Source organism: Oncorhynchus nerka, linkage group LG19, assembly GCF_034236695.1.
Source record: "Oncorhynchus nerka isolate Pitt River linkage group LG19, Oner_Uvic_2.0, whole genome shotgun sequence".
NCBI classification, from domain to species: Eukaryota; Metazoa; Chordata; class Actinopteri; order Salmoniformes; family Salmonidae; genus Oncorhynchus; species Oncorhynchus nerka.
Genome location: NC_088414.1, coordinates 22511729 through 22531156, shown reverse-complemented (window position 1 = coordinate 22531156; position 19428 = coordinate 22511729). Strand labels below are relative to the sequence as shown.

The 19428-nt window shown below is 43.7% G+C and overlaps 1 protein-coding gene across 2 annotated transcripts in view; it reads left to right on the top strand.

Moving 5' to 3' along the window:
* The window catches only part of LOC115101187 (G-protein-signaling modulator 1-like), a 74967-nt gene that overhangs the window by 18930 nt on the left and 36609 nt on the right, over nt 1-19428 (top strand). Inside the window, exons 1-5 of one of the 2 annotated variants that reach the window (XM_029620476.2) lie at nt 7954-8793; nt 11079-11300; nt 11994-12129; nt 12348-12490; nt 17815-17938. In XM_029620476.2, the coding sequence (XP_029476336.1) occupies nt 8645-8793; nt 11079-11300; nt 11994-12129; nt 12348-12490; nt 17815-17938 (774 nt within the window). In that variant the 5' untranslated portion in view covers nt 7954-8644. Of the gene's footprint in view, nt 1-7953; nt 8794-11078; nt 11301-11993; nt 12130-12347; nt 12491-17814; nt 17939-19428 lie in introns of those variants that run through there. The other variant, XM_029620478.2, reaches the window with a different exon arrangement.

Genomic DNA, 19428 nt, shown 5'->3' with positions numbered 1-19428 from the left:
CCAAACCTAACAACACCCGTGCCCTAGCCCATACTACTCCGGCAAAGGCACAGTCCCAAAAGACATGGCGCACAGTCTCCTCCCTGCCACAAGAGGATCTTAGACAGGTGGGGGATTGCACCAAATTATACCGGTACAAGATGGAACGTACCGGCAAACACTTATGAAGGCTCAACCAATTCAGGTCCTTGAGCCTGTTATCCAGACCCCGCGCCTGCACTCCCTCCCAGACCACTTCCGAGATGCCCACTACAGGCGCCGGACTCCCTGCCCTTCTGACCTCCTCGTACAGGTGCCTGTGATCTAAACCTACTCGGGCAACTTCAACCTCAGGGTGCGCACGCAGCCACTTGGCCGCATGACCAAAGTGCCACGGCAGCTGTTCCGCCCGAGGACCCGTGTTAGACCACACCATTATGCTTCTCGCCTGATACGAGAAAAACACCCGCAGGAGGTAACCGGACGGGTGTATCACTGGCTGAGCAAGCTCCGTTAACAAGAAGGAAACAAAAATTGAGTCCAGCTTGAGGGGAAATGTGGTACCCCCTACCTCCCTCCCCGATGGGACAGATCATGCGTGCCCTGGCGACCCACTCGCACCTGCCACTCCACATAAACTGAAACACAAGCCTCACTAGAGGCCTCCTCAGACAAGCCGGCAATGGGTAGATGTATGCCAAATACAAAGAGACGGCAACACATCCACCTTTAGGACCAGGACTTTGCCCATAAAAGACAAATACCTAGCTTTCCACATTGCTAGCTTCCTCTGTACCACTGCGATACGCATGTTCCAGTTTAGCGTCGCTGAGCCGGAGGTCTCAAAATGGACCCGAGAATCCTCAGGGCCCCCTCACAGAGAGATAACCCCCAGGCACATCCGTTCTACCGCGCCATCTTCCGAAAAACTTGACTGAAGACTTTGCATGGTTCAGAACTGCTCCCGACGCTCGGGTGAAATCCCCAAAGATGGCAAGGGACCTTGTCAGGCACGAGTCCTTGCACAACAGCAAGGAAGTGTCGTCGGCGTACTGCGTCATCTTAACACGCAGCCCACCACTTCCAGGGATCAGCAAACCTTCCACCCCTGTGTCTGCCCTAATGGCAGCCCCCAGAGGCTCCATGTACAGAACGAAGAGGAGAGCCGAGTGGGCACCCCTGCCTGACCCCAGACGAGAGGTCAAAAACATCACCCAAGTGACTATTTACACTAACTCGGCACCCCGCTCCGACATATAATGTACCCATCCTATAAACTTCTCCCAAATCCTAATCGACCTAACACTCTGAATAAAAGGATCTATTCACGCGATCGAAGGCTTTCGCCTGATCTAGCTGCTACCATTAAAGGCAGACCTCTATCTTCAACCCAAGCGATGGAGTCCCTGATTAACTGTAGGTTCCATCGAATAGAGCGGCCCTCTACCCCGCACGTCTGATCCTCATGAACGACGTAGGGAAGGGCTGTGCGCAACCGGTCTGCTAAAACCTTTGCAAGTAGCTTGTAATCTACACACAGCATGGTCAACGGCCGCCAGTTGCCAAGGTCTGTTACTTCCCCTTCTTATATAAAAGTGACAGCACACCAACAGCCATTGATCCCCGGGACCCCGTCTCAAGGATGGCCTTCAAGACTTCGAGGACCACTGGTCCAAGTATACCCCAAAACTTGAGATAAAACTCAGCCGGCAGCCCATCTATCCCAGGCACCTTCCCTTTTCCCATCCTCCTAAGAGCGCTCTCAACCTCTTCTAGTGAGATCTGGGCCTCCATCACTTCTCTAATGTCCTCCGGCAACCGCCTGGACAAGTGTTCTAAAAACACATTTCCTGCTCTACATCTATTTCCCTTTCCTTAAATAAACCTTGGAAATGATCAGTTGTCACCCTGACCATATCCTCTGGTTCTCTAACTATACTACCATTTTCTTCCCTAACACCATGCATTACCTTCCTACTCTGTCTTGCCCTAACCAACTTAAAGAACATAGCAGAACAAGTCTCATTATGTTCTAGAAAGCCACTATGCGCTCGCTCAAGGAAAGCTCGAGCCTTCCGCTCCTGCAACTCCCTGAGCTGCGCCTTTAGGGTTGCGGATCTCTCCCAGTCAAACGACCCGCCGAGGTTGCCTGCCTCGTATTCGAGTTCAATTAACCTCTGGATACGATCCACCTCCCTCCTCTCCTCCCTTTTTCCTCTTGCAATACCCTATTATAAAGCCCTAATCCTCACCTTAACTAATTCCCACCACTCTAACACCCCTCGCACATGGACCGGAGGCCCTCAAGCCTCAAAAGAAACCATAAAACCCGTCAACAAAAGCCTGCTCCTCCAGCACATCCCGATCTAGCTTCCAGTACCCTCTACCAAAGAGGCAGACTGGCGACCCCACCTGCAGGAGCACCCCGTCGTGATCCGAAAAGAAAACAGGCAACAGCCGTCCAGACAACTTACCCAAAGACCTGGGTACAAAAATATAGTCGAGCCTCCGCTCAACCCCCTGGAGTTACGCCATGTAGGACCGTCCATTTTCGGAGTAGTGTGCAGACCACCATCTACCAGACCATGGCAAGCCATTAGCCTGGCAATGGCGCCCGCACTGCTATCCCCCTCTTCCTAAATCTATATTAAAATCCCCCCTATCACTAATTTCCTATTTGTGACACACAGGGGTGTCAGACAGTCCACCATCTCCCTTCTGTCTGCCACCACCTGTGGCCCATACACCACCACTAATCTAAATTTACAATCCCTTATCGTGACATCCACCCCTATAACCCTCCCTGCATTACCACGAAAGAATCCTCCACTTTTACCTCCCTGTGCCCACACAAAATCCCTACCCCCGATGAGTGCACCCCCAACACCCCAAACCGACTCCCCCTTGTCCCACTCCCTCTTAAACCTAATAACATCCCCTCCATCCCTCAGGTGAACCTCCTGTAAAAACAAAATCAAACCCCACACCCTCCAAATAACTAAAAACCGCCCTCCTCTTAACAAAATCCCTTAAACCCTTACATTTAAACTAACAAAAGTAAAATTAGACTCCATGAAAAATAAATACATGTAATACACTCAAATTCTAAACCCAGACAGAAAAAAACATAAAACAGGAGACTCACCCGATGCTCCCCTGCTCCATATCTACCGGTGAGAACACCATCCGTAATCCCGACATCCCCCTCTTCCTCCATCACACCCTCCCAGGATGCAGGAATAGTGTTTGGCTCAGTGCCCTGCACCCTGGGTCTACCCCACAATCCTCCCCTCCCCAGTGTTGCAGCTGGTTTGGAAAAAAATTGGGAGGCTGAGTCCCCAAACAAAAACTCCCCACCTCCTCTTGTACCCAGTCCTGAGTCTTGTTATGTGTGTCCCCACCCAACAGAAGTTGAGGGCCTGGGGAAACCAGCAGCAACCCAGAGGTTTCTCCCGCCCCCATCACTCTCTTGGCCATCCCTTCCCCCTCACTGTCGGCCAATCGCCCCCTCCTCTTCATACTCTTCTTTGGTGATGGCGGCAGTGAAGAGATACCACCCTCCCCCTGCCAGCTCCTCCACCATACCCCTCATCTCTTCCACCATGGCACTTTCCCCCAGTCCACTTTCTCTTCCACCGTCTCCTTCTCCACCACTCCTCCCTCGCTTTCTTCTCTCTCATGCTCCTCCACTCGGTTGCCTTCTTCCGCCGCTTTTTCTGGTTCTCCTACTCCCGTGCCTTCCGTTTCCTTCTCTCTTCCATCCGCCGCTTCTGGCTCCTCCTCCTTCCTTGTGGCCTTCCCCTCTGGACCTGATCTCTGGTCATGAGGCGTGCTTCCTTCCCCTCCTCTTCTTCCCCCATCCCCCGCTCCTGCTCCCCCAGCCGCAGACGCATATGACCTCTGACGGGCCGGGCACCCCTCCACAGGTGTGCTGACGAGCCACACCCATGGCACGTCTTAGGCTTGTCACAATCCCTCGCCTCGTGATCCTCAGATGCACAAAATCTGCATTTTCTTGCACTGCATGAGGCGAAAATGTGACCATAGGCCATACAGCGTCTGCAAAATGGGGCTGACGTGCATAATACAACGTCCCCTGTCAGCCCCTAGGGAGAACATAGCAGGAGGATGGAGGTAGCCACCATGTCCCCTTGGGTCCTCTCTGAGGAGGGCCTGGAAGCCTCTCCTCCCATTCCAAAACCCAAGGGAGTCTTTGAGGTGCCTTGCTGAGGAGACGTTATCCATGTATCTCCCCAGAAAAGCCCTCACCTCTTCGTCCTTAACGTAAGGGTTGTAAATGTTTACAGTTACAACCCTAAAGTTATTCTTCGCCAGGCTTGTTATTTCGTAGTGGCACATCGGCCTCTCACCTCCCACTGCTCTTGCCCTTCTCAGGATATCATCGTGTTTTTCCTCTGTATATAGTGCAACGTCGTATGCTCCCTCCAACGAGTTGCCTTGGAAACAAAACACGTCCTTCACCGTCAGCTTTAGAATCCCCATCAATATTATCCTTCCAAAGGATTCCCGTCCTAAAGGCTCAAACTCCTTTTCCTTCCAAGCAAACCGAATCGTGTTGGCCAGCCCAATCCCAGGGACCGACCGTGTTGATGTATTTAGCACCATCTCCGCAAGGAGAATGGCGCTCGTTTTCTTCTCTTCCAAAACAATTGAAAAGAAAAAACCAAGTGACTGAGCCTATCTGGTGAACACTACACAGAGACAGGAACAATCACCCACAAAATACAACGCGAACTCAGGCTACCTAAATACGGTTTCCAATCAGAGACAACGATAAGCAGCTGACTCCAATTGAGAATCGCCTCAGGCAGCCAAGCCTAACTAGACACACCCCTAATCAACACAATCCCAATTACTACAAACCCCAATACGAAACACAACATATAAACCCATGTCACACATGCTTACCCTTACATATACCAAAAACACAAAATATAATGACCAAGGCGTGACACTCCCTCGGAACCCTCATAGTCTTAACTCATTTTATGATCTGTTCTTCTCTGGAAAACATAATTCACGTTTTTCCCCCTGTGCTGAATAAATGTCCAGGCCACACAGCAATGCGAGAAGACCAATATACAGTAACTACTGATATATGGTTTAATGAGTGTCCTATGTTTGTTTATAACTTCATTTGGCCTGAATGGTGACTGTCTGACTGATCTACAAATAATAATAATAAGTAGATCTTTAGGATGCAAGGTGATTTGTAGATCAGTCAGTCTTTAGTCACTACCTGGTAAGTCTACTTCCTGGTTGGCCTACTTGGTCGTAAGTTTCCAGGCTGTGTTTTCAGGGCTCTGACCTGTCTCTGACCATACGGTCAGTCAGTAGCACAATCGTCTCAGCACTCTCAGCTAATTGTCTCTCTTTAATCCCACTGGACTCCAATGCTAATGTGGCATCATTTGAGATTAGGCTAATTACAAGCATGAAAGGCTGTGGTAATGCAGTGTAGGTTGCAGTTTACGATTTTAAAGAACGCAAACAAGACAAAACCAAACTCTTGCCTTTTCACTGGCTACATTTTTAAACTCTGTTCCAGTAAGGTGGTGGTTAAGGGATGTTCATAATTCTACCATTTTACTAACCAAGACAAAATAAGAAAGTTAGGGCTACAACAGTAGCTAGCCTATGAAAAAGAGGAAGGATTAAAAACATTGAGAGGAACCTGAGTGGTGTACTACGAATCTAGGTAGATGTAGCTAGATCTAGCTACATTCCACCTCAGGCTTCATCCATATTACGAAGGTGGATATTGCTCGTCCGACTGTCGCTAACTCCAGCAGGCTTGTAACTGCGTGTACGTGTTAAACATGGCTAGTCGAACGCCAGTCTTTCATTGTGACAATACTAAACCATCAATCTACGGGCGAGTCAGTGCCACATTGTTATTTTAGCTGAAATCAACATGAAAGGAAAGTTATCTTGCAAATTCAGGAAGCTATGGTGTGAAATAGGCTATTAGAAGTGCCGTCTGTCTTTTCTTTTATTCACTTATGTATCGTTAAGTTAAAGCCGTCTTTGGTGTGCATATCAATGCAGGAGCACCTTTCCCCCCCATTCCTATAGAGGAAGCACTTGTATAAAGTTTTACTGTGCGTGAAGTCCTGTCATTACTAAATGCGTACTGTGATACGTATTTTAATGTTACTATATTTTTTTTACACAAAAAACATTTGAATGAAATATTTAAAGCTGCATTATGTCACTTTTTGGGGGACCCTACGGAATTCACATAGGAAATGTTAGTTATAGATCTGTCATTCTCATTGAAAGCAAGTCTAAGAAGCGGTATGCTTCCCAGTCTTAAGTTTTGTTTCAGCTTCAAACAGCTGAAAATACAATATTTTGGGTTATTGAAAATATATAATAGATGGTCCAATGATTCTCTATAGGGTGCATTGCTTATTTTGTCACAAACTGAAAATAGGCAAAACGTTTGAATTTTAGCAACCATGAAATGGGCGAGCGATTTCTGCATATTGCACCTTTTAATCAGTTGTCTTCCTCACATGAAGGGCATGATGACGCAAGGGAATCTTATTTCATTGGTCATCAACTTGCTGCTCAGACACTTCATTCTGGCAAGGTGGAGTTAGCCTGCCCTGAAGGTGGTTAGTTCTGAAAGATTCATTGCCATAAAAATGTACCTGGCTAAAAGCTAACTACTATTGTGTCACTGGTTATCCTGAGTTGAACTCAGTTGACCAAAGTTAGCTTGCTAACTCCTTAAACCAGATTCGTAGTACACCACTCAGACCTTTTGAGAGGGAGCCCATCCTCCTATGGCTGGCTAGGCATAGCCATCAAGGTCAAACAATTGTCAGGTCAGTTTTAAGTGCACAGGGTTTCCCTCTCCCTCTGATCTTGACCTCCAGCCATGAGAGCCCAAAGATCAAAGACAAGGCTCTGGGGTGTGGACATGGAGCTAATAGAGAGACACTGGCCTGGTAGAAACCATAACCTAGCCTACCCAGAAGCCAGTGCTGTGATCAGACACTCAGGTCACTGCCCCTTTGTGATCACAATACAGCGGGAGTGCTCAACCCCAAAGGCCCAGCTGTCTGTGAAGATTTGGTAATTCATTGATCTATTTCCATCATTTGTTGGCTTAAGGCCTGAGACTGTGGACCCATATGTCACAGTATACCAGAGGTTTGAAACCTGTTTTTGCATTATGTTTCTTCTTCTAAAAGGAACAAAAGGATATATGACAGTTGAATGTAGATTTCTCTCTAATCCTCTTCAGACTATAGGGGATAACGGATCCATTTTAGCTAAAACTTCTTAGCCCTCTTATCTTACCCAATTCTAACCCAGTAACCCTGGGAGACCAACAGACAGTGTGTCCTGTTTTCCCTTCGAGGCCTGTACTTCTCTCTCTCTCTCTGCCTCTCAAATGAGAACTGATAATATAACTCAGGCTCTTTACTCATTAAAAGCACCCTAATGCAAGAAATGGAGCAGCCGAAAATATAATGCCAAATATTCCAGATTTAATGGGATCAAAACCAATTGTGTACTGACTGCAATTGGTTTCTGATTCGTAAACCCGTGTTTATCTTTTAGTAAATATATCAAGGTTATGGGTGTGTTTTGGGGGAATGCAATCAAACTTTCTTCAAATATATTATTCCCCATGTCACCTCCCTGCTTTTCACCTTCTACCTCTGGGGCTGGTCAGTGTGCCAGACCATGTGCTGTGGGCCTGTTAGAATATATGTCAGGGTCAGCAGATAGCTGGATTAGACCAGACTGCCTGGATCGCTGTGTCTCCTCCACAGAGGAGCTGCAGGTCATTGGATTAAGGTTCGGATTAGATTCTCTCACTCACTGGGGAATTGGTTCTGCTGAGACGCTGGTGTCACACTGTCGTCACACGCTGTTACCCAGGATCCTCGCTCCAAGACACTTCCTCTTCTCTCAGTGTGGCTCAACAGAAATAGATTACAGCACTCAGTCACTCAGTGCTGGTTGAGAGATGAACCATAAAATACTACCTAGGCAGGGCAACACTATACAGTCATTTACTGACTCACCTGTTAACCTGCCTCTTACAGTGCTTCTGAATTTGACTTTTGTGGATATCCATAGACATCTGCGGTGTTGGAAGGAGTAACTTTGTGCTTTGTTAGGAGTTTATGGCTTCAAATTTGAAGGTTTTTTGGGATCCTTGTCATTGTTCGGATCGCTTCAGAGGTTCGTCATTAGTTATTGGGCAGCATTTGAGGACACCTGAGGAACAAATGTTATCCTTTGCTTTAAAGCGTGCATCGTATCTCCAATGGGTTTCTGTCCCAGTGGTCTGGCTGCACTGTTGCTTACATTGGCGCATTCGACTACTGGAATAATCAATTGAATCTGACGTGGCTGTTGGACATCTGCTTGCATATTGACTTATCGGGAACACAGAAAGCCATCTCAAACCTTTTTTGTTGTGTGTGTGTGTGTGTGTCCTGGTTGGAGCAGAGTATTGCTATGTTTTTCTCCTGGATTCTCTAGCAGAACTCTAGGGTAGTACATTAGCATATGTGACATTTTGCATTCACGTTCACCTCCACCCTAAAGTTGAACCTCACGACACATATCCCTTAGGCTAAGGAGGGCCTTTCAGTGCCTTAAGTTGACCTGGTACCCCATGTCGTCTGACTCTGGCCATCTCACCGGGGCCCAGAGCGCTGTGTGCAGGCTGGTCCACCGGGGCCCCAGACCGCGGGCCCTGCTGAGGCCCATAAGGCTGGAGCTGGGGGTGTATGTGGAGAAGACCTGCACTAAACAGAAACACAGGTATTGGTGTCCTGCTGACAGCAGGCTCAGACGCAGCACTTTATTTCACTGTACTATTATGCTATTTCCTCAAGATATAGTGTAGATGCTGACTGATACTGTATCGGTTGGCTACTTATTTCAAGTAATTCCATTTCCAACCTATTTGGGACAAATCAGTGTCAGGTGGTGTCATACATCTTACAGAACTTAATTAACAAGTTGTTTATGCCAATGAATCCCTTGACGCAAAGGAGTAATGTTTTGGTAATAATACCACGTTATTTGTAAGTAAATAGCAGCGAAGTGGTGTACTGTCAAATAAAAAGCTGCTAATCATATTTACATCTAGATTAAACTGTGGGGCTAATCTACACTCAACTCTACAGTGAGCTGGCTGAAGAAGCAGTGTCATGTCTTTTGCGTTTTTAACGATAACAGAATCCACATTGGCTGGTATGTTAATTTCAGTTGCTTTCATCGTACTGTAGCAATGATTTTCAGATGACTGTGGGGGAAGGTCTTGGAATGGACTCAGGAATGAGGCTTGCTGAGCGATTATGCCAGATTTCTGTGGTATGGACTTCAGACCACGTGTGCTAAAAGAATGAAGTAGAACTCGTTTTCCTTGAAAACAAATGTCTGTCACTGCGCTGTATAATCATATTAGGCTTTAGGCAGTGGAAGTAAGATATATTTAACTTGACAAATATTTTGGACAGTTTTGTATGGCAAAAACTGTTATATGAAATCCAGGAAGAGGCTAGGCATATTATGTAACAATTGTAACTAAACTAAAGCATTCTGGAGGGTGAGAGGGAGTGGAGTGACTGTGTACATCAGAGCCTTGTGACCTAGCTCTACAGCAGTTATTTCTGGCATATACTGTAATTCTAAAGAGAATAGATTGACTAAACCCAGAATCTTGATAATTGTACTCTTGGGCTTCATGTTGCTGAATGATATTTAGCTTGGACAAAAAGACAGTGTTTGATTGGGCAAGGAAATCCTCTGTAAATTTCTCCAAGGAGCATGTTCATTGGGCATGAGGTTTTGTGTGACATGAATTCACTCTCCTTCCTTATTGTCAGTGTGGAGATGAGGTGTTTCCTATTGTTTCACTCTAATTACTCCCACTGAAGCATTTAAGACCTGCATCACTATGTGTAATCTTTATTTAACTAGGCAAGTCAGTTAAGAACAAATTCTTATTTACAATGACGGCCTACATAGGCGCAGTGAACAACTGGGGCAGAACGGCAGATCTTTACCTTGTCAGCTCGGGGATTCGATCCAGCAACCTTTCGGTTACTGGCCCAACGCTCTAACCACTAGGCTACCTGCCGCTCACAGCCTGACTGAAATAGAGTGTGTGGGCCGAACAGCTCTGGGAGGATGAGACACTCCTTCTCAATGCAGGGAAGGAAAGATGTCAGTTATCTTTACCATATAAACTGGTCTTTAAACAGTAGCGTTTATGGAAAGATAGACGTGATAAAGGAGCTGAAAGGACGATGTCTCCAAGGTGCTCATGACAGTGATTCTTCTGACACTCTTGCTGTGGTAACTGCACAGTGACATGCATTCAGACACTGTTGCCATGGAGACATTTCAGGAATAAACTTTTCATTGTCATAAACCAAGTTTCCATCCACAGTTTTTATGCGAGTAAAGTCATACTGTAAAAAAACATAATCATGACATCTGTGATGGAAACAGGTCGTATTGCTACAATTTTATAAATGCAGACAGATCAGTTGTTTGTTCGACATGGTGATATCTTTTTGTGTCAGTAAAATATATTATGTGGGAAATGTTGGTGGAAACACCTATGTGCAAATATTGATATAATAACCATCATATCAAAGTAAATTTGGAGCCACGTGATGGTGTAATGTGTGGTCCTTCCACTATGACTGAGGACACCATGCAGTTTATTAGGCTACAAATGAGTTATGATGAACTTCGCGGGTTGGTGAAAGTGCACAGTGATATTGATGTTCCTTTCAAATAAATATTGAGGGTCTTATTTTGGTGACATGATGATTGAAGCTTGACTGCCTTATCCATTATCCTAACCGCACTGTATCTATTAGCTGTTGGCCAGAGCACAAGCACCAAGATCAGAGTGGGCACATTTACTATTTAACACAAGTTTGTGACAAAATTATTAGTGGAGTTGAAAATGCAATAGAAACACATTGATCTTTAGGTTTTTATTTGCTGCTAACGCCAGAGGCACACTGTTTCGGACTTGCTATAATACGGATGTTATTTCTCACTTTTCTCTGTGTGTGTGTGTTCAGGATGGAGGCTTCGTGTCTGGAGTTGGCGCTGGAGGGAGAGAGGCTGTGTAAGGCGGGGGACTTTAAAGGCGGGACAGCGTTTTTCGAGGCGTCTGTGCAGGTGGGAACAGAAGACCTGAAGACCCTCAGTGCCATCTACAGCCAGCTGGGCAATGCCTACTTCTACCTGAAGGAATACGGCAAGGCCCTGGAGTACCATAGACACGACCTCACTCTGGCCAGGTGAGGCCACGGAATACCAGGAAACATCATGTCTGATCATGGATTCAAATTGTAGTTGAAGGATTTCAACCAATGGTATTAACATGTTTAAAAGATAAATTGTATAGACTGCAATGAATGTATTTATACTGAAGTCATTCATAAAGCATAAGAGAATAAACAGTTATCATTCATTGCACACTGTGCAGAGTGTACTCCTGTTGCCCTGCTAGAGAAATATAAGGGTTTGATACTGCTAATGTTGATGAGACCCCCTTGGTATTTAACTCAGATGGCTAAGCCTCTCCTGTGGAGAGGGGGGCAGTTGGTAGCCTGGCAGGGGGGTGATTACAAAGCCAGGGGGCTGCTGCCTTGATAAATGACAATAACATCAGGACAACTGGAACCCTGTCCTAGGAAGGAAGCTACCTCTCAAACAGATAGATAATCAAATCAATAAAGCTAATATAACATTATTGTAATAATTATCCATTTAGCAGATGCCTTTGTCCAAAGCAACTTACAGTCATGCGTGCATAAACGTTTCATATGGGTGGTCCCAGCGGGAATCAAACCCACAATCTTGGCGTTGCAAGCACCTCTAGCTGTGTTACTGTACTGACAATGACCTCAATGGATTTGGCAAGACCGCATAAACAGATCTGGATCTCAGGCTATGTATGACTGATAATGAGATACGGTCTCTATTCTCAGGACAATAGGGGACAGGATAGGGGAAGGGAAAGCCAGCGGTAACCTTGGAAACACGCTGAAGGTTTTGGGCCGCTTCGACGAGGCAGCAGTGTGCTGTCAGAGACACCTGGACATCTCTCAAGAGCAAGGGGACAAGGTTGCGTACACGCACACACCGACATCCCATGGATTGGAGTATTGCATCTGTTTAGTACCTTTCACCAGATTTTGAAGAACAGCCTGTTGTATTGAAAATAACTATTGAGTGTAGTCCATGCTATTTTAGTTGAACAATTCCTTAATGTCTTCCAATGTCTCTCTTTGTATTCTAAAGTCGCTCATTTCTTTCTCTCTTTTCCCTTTGTTTCTGACCAGGTGGGAGAGGCCAGGGCTCTGTATAATATAGGGAACGTGTACCATGCCAAGGGAAAGCAGCAGTTATGGGGCTGTACCCAGGACCCTGGGGACCTCCCACCAGACGTCAGAGATACACTGCAAAGGGCTACTGGCTTCTACGAGTGAGTGTTATGCTGTATACAAGTGCAAATGTGACAGACCTCCTCGAATTGGTCTTTTGTAGCAAAACTCGAAATTGTGTTTTTTACATTGGATAAAAGTAGAGACTCAGAGATAAAAAAAAAATTGTATATCATATACGGCAGTTGAGGAATAAATGGAAAAGTAATTTTGCTTTGAAAGTTGATAAACTTGTAACCCCACTTTTGAGAAAATGTCCCTTTAATGTTTTGGGACACCTACTGGAGAACTCTTCTTTGTCTACAACCATTCAACATGGTTCACACTCTCTTAAGCCTTAGCCCCACCCATCTCTTCAAGGATTCACATGTGAGGCCATGTGCTGAACAGTGAGTATGGTAGTGTACAACCAAAGATTTCAAGACTCAAGGCTGGTTTATACTAGAGGTCGACCGATTTATGATTTTTCAACGCCAATACCGATACCGATTATTGAAGGACCAAAAAAAGGCTGATACCGATTAATCGGCCGATTTATTAAAGAAAAAGAAAAAAGAAAGTATTTTTAATAATGACAATTACAACAATACTGAATGAACACTTATTTTTAGTTAATATAATACATCGATAAAATCAATTTAGTCTCAAATAAATATTGAAACATGTTCAATTTGGTGTAAATAATGCAAAAACAGTGTTGGAGAAGAAAGTAAAAGTGCAATATGTGCCATGTAAGAAAGCTAACGTTTAAGTTCCTTGCTCAGAACATGAGAACATATGAAGGCTGGTGGTTCCTTTTAACATGAGTCTTCAATATTCCCAGAAAGAAGTTTTAGGTTGTGGTTATTATAGGAATTATAGGACTATTTCCCTCTATACCATTTGTATTTCATTAACCTTTGACTATTGGATGTTCTTATAGGCACTTTAGTATTGCCAGTGTAACAGTATAGCTTCTGTCCCTCTCCTCGCCCCTACCTGGGCTCGAACCAGGAACACATCGACAACAGTCACCCTCGAAGTAGCGTTACCCATGCAGAGCAAGGGGAACAACTACTCCAAGTCACAATGCTTGAAGCATTGCGAAGAGCTGCTGGCAAAATGCACAAAATTGCTGTTTGAATGAATGCTTACGAGCCTGCTGGTGCCTACCATTGCTCAGTCAGACTGCTCTATCAAATCATAGACTTAATTATAGCATAATAACACACAGAAATACGAGCCTTAGGTCATTAATATGGTCGAATCCGGAAACTATCATCTCGAAAACAAAACATTTATTCTTTCTGTGAAATACGGAACCATTCCGTATTTTATCTAAAGGGTGGCATCCATAAGTCTAAATATTCCTGTTAAATTGCACAACCTTCAATGTTATGTCATAATTATGTAAAATTCTGGCAAATTAGGCTGCCCAAACTGTTGCATATACCCTGACTCTGCGTGCAATGAATGCAAGAGAAGTGACACAATTTCACCTGGTTGATATTGCCTGCTAACCTGGATTTCTGTAAGCTAAATATGCAGGTTTAAAAATATATACTTCTGTGTATTGATTTTAAGAAAGGCTTTGATGTTTATGGGTAGGTACACATTGGAGCAACGACAGTCCTTTTTCGCGAATATGCACCGCATCGATTATATGCAACGCAGGACACGCTAGATAAACTAGTAATATCATCAACCATGTGTAGTTAACTAGTGATTATAATTGATTGATTTGTTTTTTATAAGATAAGTTTAATGCTAGCTAGCAACTTACCGTGGCTTACTGCATTTGCGTAACAGGCAGGCTCCTCGTGGAGTGCAATGAGAGGCAGGTGGTTAGAGCGTTGGACTAGTTAACTGTAAGTTTGCAAGATTGAATCCCCGAGCTGACAAGGTAAAAATCTGTCGTTCTGCCCCTGAACAGGGCAGTTAACCCACCGTCCATAGGCCGTCATTGAAAATAAGAATGTGTTCTTAACTGACTTGCCAAGTTAAATAAAGATGAAATAAAGGTGTAAAAAAAAACAAATCGGCCAAATCGGTGTCTAAAAATACCCATTTCCGATTGTTATGAAAACTTGAAATCGGCTCTAATTAATCGGCCATTCCGATTAATCGGTTGACCTCTAGTTTATACTACTTCTATTGACATGTCTGTGTACAGTTGTTGCAGTGACATCATGAACATTCTATAGTCATTCGACTTCAAACTCGTCATTGTTGTTATGAAATAATATTTTTTTGTATAAACACAAAAAAGACATGCTGAATGACATCAGCAGCCTCGGAGTCCAAAATAGCATATCTCGTGCATAATAACACCAATAAACCAATCCTTTAAAAAATGAATTGAGTACTTGTCAATCTAGCAAACCAGGCAACTAAAAGCAACTTTCTAAACAATGTTTTTGGTTGGTTTCTAGTAAATTGTACAGTGAAATGGTTACTTGCATAGTAGAGTCTTTTCTTTAGACATGTAGCCAGCTAGCTAGCAAAATAATGAATCATAATCCCAACTCATAATGTTAACACTCTGCATGAATCTACAGGTAGATAAAGCTAACCAACTAGCTAGGTTCGATGTTAGCTAGCTAGCTAACATTAGGCTATAACTAGAAATGCAAATAGCTGTGAGAAATTAATAACATTACTACACAGATCATACACGTAACGTTAGCTAGTGAGCCAGACAGCCAGCTAGCCTGCCAGCTAACGTTAGCTAGCTAGCTAACAGTACGCTGTAACGTGGAATAAAAATAACTTTCTGATCAAATTAGAAACTTATAATACCTGAAAATGTAGCTAGCTCTACTCTTACCCGTATCAATAGATGAACACTTCTCCCTCTCTCTCACGGATGTCATGGTTGCCCTTGAAGATGTATCCAGACAGGTGTTTTTATACAACAACCTTCTGTGTTCTCTTTTCGACTCCCTCCGCATTTGCAATCAGAAGCCTACATTTTCTCCATCTCGTTAGCTATCATAGTCTGATTCCACCGGACATTCCACTGATTTCAAAACTAGGTCCTCCAGGAAGTGAAGAGCCTTAGCAACACTAGCGCAGTTCTTCATGATATCTTTAAAAGAAAAACACTACTTTAGTAAGGATTACCAACGCATACTAAGCAGCTCATGTTATAGACAGACGCGTGCTACATGGCAGACCAATCCGAACTCATCTCTCACATGTCCAGCCCATCCATTATCTGCCTTTTTCCGTGGCTAAACCAACTAGGCTCGTAATTTAACAAGTTTATTTGTAATTACAGATGGCATACACATTTGTTTTCTAGGCACATGAATGTTCACATCTTCCAGAAGGCATTTGTGCTAAATGTTTTTTTTAAAGTATGTTCAAATGCCTCTCCTGTGAAGTAGGGATGAGCGACATATACCTAGTTTCCTGAAATTAGTCACAAATGAACACATACATACTCATATAAATATAAATAATATACACACACAATACATATATCCCACTGGGCTATTAGCACCTTTAAAATCATTATCTGTGGGCAATTAACACTACTTTAATCCATATGTGAAGGAGAGGGATAAAAGTGAATTGTCTTTACAGTTTAAAAGCAATTACTGTCGTACTCAATCCCTTGTGGACACACACTGAGATGCTTCCTCGGGCCTTTTGTTTGGTATGGCAACATGGTGACAGGCCAGTTGTCTATATCAAAGCTTTCATAACTACTGATGTACTGTAGGCTGCTGTAAACGTTGTGTATCCAGGAGGTACAAAATATACAGTGCCTTCAGAAAGTATTCATACCTCTTGATTTATTCCACATTTTGTTGTGTTACAGCCTGAATTCAAAATGGATTGAATATTATTTTCTCTCCCATCTACACTCAATTCTTTTGAAAACAAGATGCAAAAATATATAACTTACATAAGTATTCACAACCCCGACTCAATACTTTGTAGAAACAGTTTGGGCAGCAACTACAGCTGAGTCTTTCTGGGTCTAAGAGTTTTCCACACATGGATTGTGCAACATTTGCCTATTATTGTTTTCAAAATACTTCAAGCTTTGTCAAATTAGTTGTTGATCATTGCTAGAGAACCATTTTCAGATCTTGCCTGAAAATGTTGTTCAAGTAGATTTTAGTCAAAACTGTAACTCTGCCACTCAGGAACATTCACCGTCTTCTTGGTAAGTAACTCCGGTGTAGATTTGGCCTTGTGTTTTAGGCTTTTGTCCTGCTGAAAGGTAAATTCATCTCCCAGTGTCTGGTGGAAAGCAGACAGGATTTTGACTGTGATAAGCTAAATTGTGTTTCCTTTTTATGCTGAAAAACTCCTCAGTCCTTAATGGTTACACGCATACCCATAACATGATGCTGCCACACTACGCTTGATAATATGGAGAATGGTGGTCAGTAATGTATTGTATTTGCCCCAGAAATAGCACATTGTATTCAGGACAAAAAGTGAATTGCTTTGCTACATTTTTTTGCAGTATTACTTTAATACCTTGTTGCAACCAGGATGCACGTTTTGGAATATTTTTTATTCTGTACAAGCTTACTTTTCACTCTGTCAATTAGGCTAGTATTGTGGAGTAACTACAATGTTGTTGATCCATCCTTAGTGTTATATAACAGCCATTAAAATCTATAACTGTTTTAAAGTCACCATTGGCTTCAAGGTGAAATCCCTGAGCTGTTTCTTTCCTCACAGGCAACGGAAATAGGAAGGACACCTGTATCTTTGTAGAATGGGTGTATTGATACACCATCCACGGTGTAATTAATAACTTCCCCGTGCTCAAAGTGATATTCAATGTCTGTGTTTTTTTTTTACCCATCTACCAATAGGTGCCCTTCTTTGCGAGGCATAAGAAAACATTCCTGGTCTTTGTGGTTGAGTCTGTGATTTGAAATTCATTGCTCGAGTGCGGGATGGTACAGATAATTGTATGTGTGGGGTACAGAGATGAGGTAGTCATAAAACAATCATATTAAACACTATTATTGCACACAGAGTGAGTCCATGTGACTTAATATGTGACTTGTTAAGCAGATTATTACTCCTGAACGTATCTACTTAGGCTTGCCATAACAAAGGGATTGAATAGTTATTGACTCAAGACAGTTCAGCTTTTCATTTTCTATTAATTTGTAAAAATTTCAAAACACATAATTCCACTTTGACATTATGAGGTATTGTGTGTAGGCCAATGACAATAGTATTTTCCATTTAATCCATTGTAAATTCAGGCTGTGCTACAACAAAGTGTGGATAAAGTTGAGGTGTGTGAATACTTTCTGAAGGCACTATAGAATGTTCACTCCAAGACAACAAAAATGTGACTTTGTGTAAAACACAATTTTGTAACAAACTCAAGTCCTCTCTACTAAAGGTTGAACCTGTGTCTGGTCAAAGAGCTGGGGGACAGAGCCGCTCAGGGGAGAGCCTTCGGTAACCTAGGCAACACGCACTACTTGTTGGGAAATTTTGTGGAGGCCATCAAATTCCACAGACAGGTGAGATACATATCCCTGGGATAGTAGTCAACGTCATATGATGTACCAGTAAAGATACACACACACACACACACACACACACACACACACACACACACACACACACACACACACACACACACACACACACACACACACACACACACACACACACACACACACACACACACACACAATAGTGTGACATAACAATTAATGGAAGGTGTTTTCACACTAGATCATTTCGCCCCTGGGTGAAAACACATAAGAGACACTTGCCTTTATCTTTGTGAATGACCTCAATGTAAGTGTATGACGTACATAGAAGACGAACAAAATATTTTTCCGTCTATAGGGTAAAAAAGAGTTTTGAATGACACAAATATTAATTTTCATAAAGTCTGCTGCCTCAGTTTGTATGATGGCAATTTGCATATACTCCAGAATGTTATGAAGAGTGATTAGATGAATTGCAATTAATTAAGTCCCTCTTTGCCATGCAAATGAACTGAATCGCCCCAAAACATTTCCACTGCATTTCAGCCCTGCCACAAAAGGACCAGCTGACATCATGTCAGTGATTCTCTCGTTAACATAGGTGTGAGTGTTGACGAGGACACGGCTGGAGATCACTCTGTCATGCTGATTAAGTTCGAATAACAGACTGGAAGATTCAAAATGAGGGTGGTGATTGGAATCATTGTTCTTCCTCTGTCAATCATGGTTACCTGCAAGGAAACACGTGCCATCATCATTGCTTTGCACAAAAAGGGCTTCACAAGCAAGGAAATTGCTGCCAGTAAGATTGCACCTAAATCAACCATATATAGGATCATTAAGAACTTCAAGGAGAGCGGTTCAATTGTGAAGAAGGCTTCAGGGCGCCCAAGAAAGTCCAGAAAGCGCCTGGACCGTCTCCTAAAGTTGATTCGGCTGCGGGATCGGGGCACCACCAGTACAGAGCTTGCTCAGGAATGGCAGCAGGCAGGTGTGAGTGCATCTGCACGCACAGTGAGGCGAAGATTTTTGGAGGATGGCCTGGTGTCAAGAAGGGCAGCAAAGAAGCAACTTCTCTCCAGGAAAAACACGGACAGACTCATATTCTGCAAAAGGTACAGCGTTTGGACTGCTGAAGACTGGGGTAAAGTCATTTTCTCTGATGAATCACTTTTCCGATTGTTTGGGGCATCCGGAAAAAAGCTTGTCTGGAGAAGACATGGTGAGCGCTACCATCAGTCCTGTGTCATGCCATCAGTAAAGCATCCTGAGACCATTCATGTGTGGGGTTGGGCTCACTCGCAATTTTGCCTAAGAACACAGCCATGAATAAAGAATGGTACCTACCAACACGTCCTCTGAGAGCATTTTCTCCCAACCATCCAGGAACAGTTTGGTGACGAACAATGCCTTTTCCAGCATGATGGAGCACCTTGCCATTAGGCAAAAGTGGCTCGGGGAACAAAACATCAATATTTTGGGTCCATGGCCAGGAAACTCCCCAGACCTTAATC